Source organism: Sus scrofa, chromosome 14, assembly GCF_054392235.1.
Source record: "Sus scrofa isolate SSC_HxYL_T2T_F1_AM1 chromosome 14, Sscrofa_HxYL_maternal_Yorkshire_Landrace_v2.0, whole genome shotgun sequence".
Taxonomy (NCBI): domain Eukaryota; kingdom Metazoa; phylum Chordata; class Mammalia; order Artiodactyla; family Suidae; genus Sus; species Sus scrofa.
In genome coordinates, this window is record NC_139396.1 from 131,716,798 (window position 1) to 131,723,922 (window position 7,125).

At 56.9% G+C, this 7,125-nt stretch overlaps 1 protein-coding gene across 1 annotated transcript; it reads right to left on the bottom strand.

Annotated features, from left to right (window-relative positions):
- On the bottom strand, positions 1-5,282 carry SFRP5 (secreted frizzled related protein 5). Its single transcript, NM_001243406.1, is given in 3 exon segments — positions 1-521; positions 2,061-2,138; positions 4,712-5,282. Coding segments are annotated over 3 exon segments (948 nt in total). The 5' UTR covers positions 5,235-5,282; the 3' UTR covers positions 1-174.
- Positions 5,283-7,125: the final 1,843 nt, after the last annotated feature.

The following is a 7,125-nucleotide window of genomic DNA, read 5'->3' on the forward strand; positions in this document are numbered from 1 at the left end:
CCTGGCACCCTTAGGGCCTGTGCCAGTAACATCGCTGCACGGATCCCTCCTGGGCAGGGACTAAGTCAGCCTGGGAGTAGGGAGAGGTCAGGTGGGCAGGAGGAACGAGCGCGCTCCAGGGCGGGGACAGAGGGCAGGGCACAGCTGGCTGGGTGGGGCAGGCAGGAGCGCCCTTCAGTGGGGCTCCGCGGCCCCGTAGAAGAAAGGGTAGTAGAGGGAGCAGGGGTAGGAGAACATGAACTTGACTGCGAACTTCATCTCCTTGTTCTTCTTGTCCCAGCGGTAGACGGCCATGAGCAGCAGCTGTCCGTCCACTTTGCGGCCCATGACCAGGAAGCTGCCAGCCAGGCTGTCCAGCTGCGGGCAGGGGCAGCCAGCACCGTTCTTCATGTGCAGCACGAGCCTCTTGGTGTCCTTGCGCTTCAGGGGGCCCGGCTTGAGCAGCTTCTTCTTTTTCTGGGCTCCGATCAGCTTCCGGTCCCCATTCTCTATCTTGATCTCCTTGAGGCGCATTTTGACCACTGAGTAAGGGAGGGTGGACAGAGGGACAGCAGGAGCGCCGTCAGGTTTGCTTAGGATGCTCCCTTAGCATTTATGAGGCTCCCAGCATGGGCTGGACTTTCACAGACATGTTGTGTTCTCGAGGAAGGTAGCGAAGTGAGGTTTGGAGAGGTGGCGAGCTGCCTGATGTCTCGAGCCCAGGTTGAACTGTGCCCTCCCTGGGGAGTGGGGTCAGGTGTTGGGCTCCCCAGGAATGGAAATATTGGGGGGTGGGGTTGACCAATTGGAGGGAGGGTTTGGCGGCTGTGATGGAGGGAGGCTGGACTTCGTGATCTCTGGGGATGCTTCCAGATGGGACTTCTGCCTGTGTGTTTGGAGCAGTGGTGGGCTGGGAAATGCTTGACAGCCAGCTCTGGGGAGGGGACCAGGTCTACAGCATGTGCAGCTTTCGGCAAACACAGCACTGTAATCCGTGTGAGGCTGTGTCGTGTGCGTGGGGAGTGTGTAGTGTGGTGCTGTGTGGTTTTGTGCATGAGAGAATGTGGCATATGTAGGAGTGTGTGGGGTGGGGGGGCAGTAGGGGAGGTGGTTGAAGGTCAGAGGGCCTGACAGAGTTGAGGCTTGTCACTTAGGCTAGCATCCTCCTCCTTCAGACCCCTGGGTCGCCATCTCGCTGAGTGGCAGGGAGAAGCCAGAGAATAACTTTGTCCACCCAGAGAAGGACATCGTTGTAAAGTGTCTTTCCTTCTCTCTTGTTCCTCCCCTACTCTGGTTTTTTCTCTCGGACACAGACACACACACACACACACACACTTTGTAATAGTAGTGTTCTCTTTCCAGACTAATGACTAATGACAAAGACCTGTTGCAGGAGGATTTCACTGGTTTCTCTTTTTTTATAGACAGGGAGTCTAAGACACAAAACGGAAGCCTACTTGGCTGGGTTGTGTGGTGCACACAGGAGCCAGGTCCTGACTGTTCCAGGAATGGGGAGGCTCCAGGATGAAGCTGTGGGACAGGTGACCACAGTTGGTCAGAGGTGCCTCGGGTATTAGGCAGAGGTGGCCAAGGATTAGGGGGCTGTATTTTCCTCCTGGATCTCTCCACTCAGCTGCATTTCTCATCAGATTCTAAAAGAGGTCCAGGAGTTCTCGTCATGGCGCAGGGAAACGAATCCGACTAGGAACCAAGAGGTTGCGGGTTCGATCCCTGGCCCCGCTCAGTGGGTTAAGGATCCGGCATTGCCATGAGCTGTGGTGTAGCTTACAGACATGGCTCAGATTTGGTGTTGCTGTGGCTGTGGTGTAGGCCGGCTGCTGTAGCTCTGATTTGACCCCTAGCCTGGGAACCTCCATATGCCACAGGTGTGGCCCCCAAAAGACAAAAAGACCAAAAAAAAAAAAAAAAAAAAAAAAAAGAAGAGGTCCATGATGCAAAGACTGTTGGTATTCACTGTGCTGGGCATGGGGTTGTGTGTGTGTGTGTGTGTGCACGCATGTGTGAAGGAAGAAGGGCCGGGGGTGGCACTGGGGCAGTGGCCACCTGGGCTCCACACTCACCGAAGTCACTGGAACACATCTGCTCCATGAGGCCATCGGCACTATGCTCCATCTCACACTGGGCGCAGATCTTGGTCACTGAGGAGGGAAGCAGGGGTGCGGTGAGGACGTCAGACTCCAAAGAACCACTGAAGGTATAGGCCCTCGGCCACCTCACCTGCCAAGCCTCCACTTCCTCATCAGGAAATGGGATGAGGGTAATTCTTACTGAGTAGTGGTCGTGAAGTTCAAAAGAGATGAGGGTGTGCGGGCACAAAACTGACCTGGTGGGCACCATTGCCCCAGGTCTGTGGCATCTACAGCCATGATGTACACTGCCTTCTAAGTTTTGTCTCATTTAATCCTCAGCCTATGAAGTAGGGATTGTTGTTCCTCTTTTAAAGAAAAGGATCCCGTGTTGCCATGGCTCTGGCGTAGGCCGACGGCTATAGCTCCGATTAGACCCCTAGCCTGGGAACCTCCATATGCCGTGGGAGCGGCCCCAGAAAAGGCAAAAATAAATAAAGAAAATAAAGAAAAGGAAACTGACGTCCAAAGTGGTTGCCCAAGTCTGCCAAGCTAGTGAGATGGAGTTAGAACTCAGGATTTGTGGCTCCCAGCCTAGTGGCAGGGTGGGGGTGTTGGATCTTTCTAGGAACCTCAGGGTTCAAGCAGGTAGGTAAATGAGTGATGCTGGCAGGGCAGGGACTGTGGTAAACTGAGGAGCACCCCCCCCCCAAAAAAAATGGGCAGTTTAGGAGTTCCCGTCTTGGTGCAGTGGAAATGAATCTGACTAGGAACCATGAGGTCGCGGGTTCAATCCCTGGCTTCACTCAGTGGGTTAAGGATCCTCTGTTGCCACGAGCTGTGGTGTAGGTCGAAGATGTGGGTCGGATCTGGCGTTGCTGTGGCTGTGGCGTAGGCTGGCAGCTGTAGCTCCAGTTGGACCCCTAGCCTGGGAAACTCCATATGCCACAGGTGTGGCCCTAAAAATACAAAATACAAAAAAATTAAAAAAGTTAAATAAAGGGCAGTTTAGCATTGCCAGAACTACCAATTTTTCAAGGGAAGCCCAAACTTTCACTTTTTGTATGAAATATTCTCAGTTTTATCTGTTGGCCACACAAACACTTTGGGCTGCCTCTGGACCTACCACACAGCGCTTGTCCTCCGTCTGTGTCTCTGCCTCCTGGTGGGCACCCCATCATGGGCGAGGAGGACTCAGAGAAGACAGGAGTCGGGGATCTGGGCCAGGGGGGAATCTAAGCCTAGGATTTCCCTGCCTTCCAGGCTGTTCATGTTGGGGCTCCAAGAAAACAAACAAACAAAAAAGGTGCCATGCCGGGATCCCTGCTGGGGACTAGGCTGTCTCTGCTTGAGCTGGGTCCCTCTCCCCTGCTTCTCAGTCCCATTTCCATCCTGAGAAAAAGAGGTTTCCGTTCTCTCAACACTGCCCAGTCACAGGACCCCCACCCTCGGCTGTCTGGAGAGAACATGGGTGTGTAGGATGGGGACTCCGTGGGTGGGGTTAGTCTTGAGGGGTGGGTGGGGTGGGGTTCAGTTGTTTTGGGGGGCTGGGTCAGCTAGAAAAGGGGAAGTGGTGCTGTCCTTTGGAAGGTTCCAGTGCCAGAGGCTCCCCAGACTCATATTAGCCACCCAGGCAAAGCTTCCCCACTTGGTGCCACTGTTTATCCTCCTGTTTATCCTCGGGTGCCCAGCCTGGGCTTACTCTGCCTGGATGGAGTTTGGCAGCGATCAGGGCGAAGGGTGAGGGGGTGCCTAGTGAAGGGGAGGCTGGGGACTGGAGAGGAATTAGGGATAATGAGACCAGGGCCGGGTGGGAGGTTGCACTTAGTATCTAGTATGTTTTGGGAACCTGGGATTGCTACCTATTTTACAGGTGGGGTACTGAGGCTCAAAGTCAAGCACCTCTCCCAATCCCGCTTTGTTAGAGGCAGAGACTGACAATTTGCTCTTTCTTCTGCGCTGGGCCTTACCCAGAGGTCTCCCAACCTGGGGCATGGGGAAGAGAGTGGGGGAATTTAGGGTTCCCAGGTGCAGAAAATGGGGGCTGGTGGAAACTATAGCCCAGAGTACATTTAGCCCCCAATCTGGCCATATCCCTTCCCTCAGCCACCTGCCCACCCCTTCCCCCCACCCCGCCCTGCCCCACTCCCGAAGTTCCAACACAGGGGTCCATGGCTGTGGAGGAGGTGAAAGGCATTGTTTAGCGACCCTTGGCATTCATAGGCTGAGAGAAGCAATAACGCATTTATCCGAGGTCTCAGGAGGGGGGACGCGCATCGCCCCCACCCCCACCCCAGGATTCCATAAGCTTGGGAAAGTGGGAACTGCGAGGGAAGCATGGGTGGGGTGGTTCAGGAAGTTCAGGTGGTTCAGGAGTTGGAAAAGGGGAGAACCAGTGGGAATGTCCAGAGCCGGAGGGAGGCAGTCTAGGAGGAGGTAGGAAGGCTGGAAGGCTTTGGGAGACATGAAGGGCTGAGCAAAGACCATGTGTGTGGTGTGGGCTGTGTCCGTGGTGGGGGTGGGTGGCACCTCTGGAGGGCTTGCCGAGCAGTGCTAAGGGGCTGGGGAAGCGGCATCCGTCCGGGGCCCAGCTCACTTGCACCCAGGGCCTTAGGAGCGCGCGGGAGCGGCGGCGGCAGCGCTACCTGGAGGCGCGGTGGCGGGCAGGTGCCCGAACTGCACAGCGATGCAGAGGTCGTTGTCCAGGGGGAACTTGTGGCAGTGCAGCATCTCTGGCCAGGGGAAGCCGTACGCCTCCATGAGCGGCGCGCAGCCGGCGCGCACGGCCTCGCATAGCGAGCGGCAAGGGTAGATGGGCCGGTCGAGGCAGACGGGCGCGAAGAGCGAGCAGAGGAAGACCTGCGTGTCCGAGTGGCAACGCTTGGCCAGCAGCGGCAGCCAGCTGCTCGCCTGCTGTTTCACCTCGGCCAGGCTCTCGTGCTCCAGCAGGTTGGGCAGCCGCATGCGCTTGTAGCCCACGGTGTGGCAGAGTGGCAGGTCGGCGGGGATGTCGAGGCACTGGGGCGGCTTGGAGTACGAGCGCCCGTGCAGCGGCTCGGTCTGCCAGCCGTAGTAGTCGTACTCCTCGCCGTGTGCCGGCGCCCCGTGCAGCGCCCCCAGCAGCAGCGCCAGCGCGGCCGCTCGCGCGCCCCTCGCCGCCGCCCGCATGGCTGCGCAGGCCCCCGACGCTCCCCGGCCGCTGAGGTCGCCCAAGTGGGTGGCAGACTCGCTCGGCTCCCGGGCGCACTGAGTGATCCTGGCGCCTCCCACCTCGGGGCTCCAGCCCCGGCCTCGCGGCGCGCCCCAGCCAATCTCCGGCCGCCGGGCCCCCGCCCCAAGGCGGGGAGGCGAAGTGGCGCTCCCTCTCCCCCTCCTGCCCGGGGCCCGCGTGTCCCGCCCAGCGCTGGCTCGTGCGCCCCTCTCCCGCTCGCCGGTTTCCCCGCCAACGCCCCAGCCTCGCCTTGCGCCTCTCCCCTGGGCTCCCTCGTCTCCCTAGGTTTTTCCCTCGCCCCTCGCCTTCTCCATCCTTCCTCCTTATCTTCCTTCGCCACAGCCTCTCCTGTTCCTTTTCTCACTCACTTCACTCGGTTATCTCTCCGTCTCGGCCTTTCCCCCTCTGCTCTGTTTTCTCTTCCCTGACACCTCCGTTCCCCCTTCTTCCTGCGGGAGGCTCCTGGCTGCCCCACCCTCCTGGTCCAGGCGGGCACGTTCTTCACCCCTACGTCCTCACACTTTATTGAGCTCCTGCTTGGTGCCGGGCACCGAGCTGCCTGCTGGGGAATCAGAGATTGATATGACCCAGGACCCACCATCGGGACGTCTCAGCCTAGTGGGGGTGAAGATAATCGTACCTACAATTGGGTGAGTGCTTATTAAGTGCCTCCAACACTGCCCAGCACTTCACAACCTTATCAACTACTGTTTCCAGTGATAGCTCATTACTTATTGGGTGCGTCCTGTGTGTCAAGTCTGTTCTAAGCATGATGCATAAACTGCCTCATTTAATTCTCACAATAATGCTATAAGGTGGATAGGTAAGATTATTATCCATCCTTTACAGATAAAGGTACCGAGACAAAAAGGTTAAGTAAGGGTTGGTGCCAGAACTGGAACCCAGGTAGTCTGTTTTCAGGGTCAGAGCCTAGATATGACTGGGAGGTCTGGATTCTGAGTCTGCAGGCTTAAGGACTATGGTTGGGGTGGGGGAAGAGTGACTCAGAGAGGTGATATAACTGGCCCTTGGTCACACCGCTGATAGAGGAGCAGTTTTTGTTTTTGTTTTTTGGCCATGGCTGTGGCAAGCGGGAGTTCTTGGGCCAGGGATCAAACCCAAGCCACTGCAGTAACCAGAGTCATGGTGGATCCTTTACCTGCTGAGCCACCAGGGAACTCCTAGGGGTTGAATCCAGGTGTGCCTGGGCTTAACGACTCAGCCCTAAAATACATTCCAACCTAGACTGGAAATGCAGAGGGAGGAGAGCGTACCTCTCTGGGAACCTGGAGAAGGAGGGAATGGAGGGGGCTATCCAGGGAGGCAGCAGAGAGGAGGCCACTTTCAGGAACCCCATGTTTGGAGTCTTTTCCTCGGGTCTGATCCCTGCCTTCTGTTGGGCTTCCTGTGGGAGGAGCTTTGGACAAGAGGCTTGGGAGTGGGGCGGGGGCTCCTTCCAGAGAACCTAGCTGGAGACCTGACCCCCAGTCTTTGGTGGGGAGGGTACCTTGGGGAGGTGTCTCATAGGAGGGTTTGGGGTACTCTGAGAGGAGGCAGAAGTTCTAGGGCCCTTGTCCACTCTTGCCTTTATGTCTCCTCCACTCGCATCCCCTGAATATTTCCAAGGCTCCTGTCTTCCCATGGATTTGTCCTTGAAGTGGTAGTGGAGAGGGGAGAAGGGCCACTTCTCTTAATATTCCAACAGACACGCACAAAGCACCTACTGTGTGCAAGGCTTGCAGTGTGGTGTACCCACCACAGAGGGGAATACAGAAATGCAAAAGATGTGCTTTATCTGATCTAGTTGTGAGCAAAAGACACAAGGTGGGCCAGAAGCGGCAGAAGAAA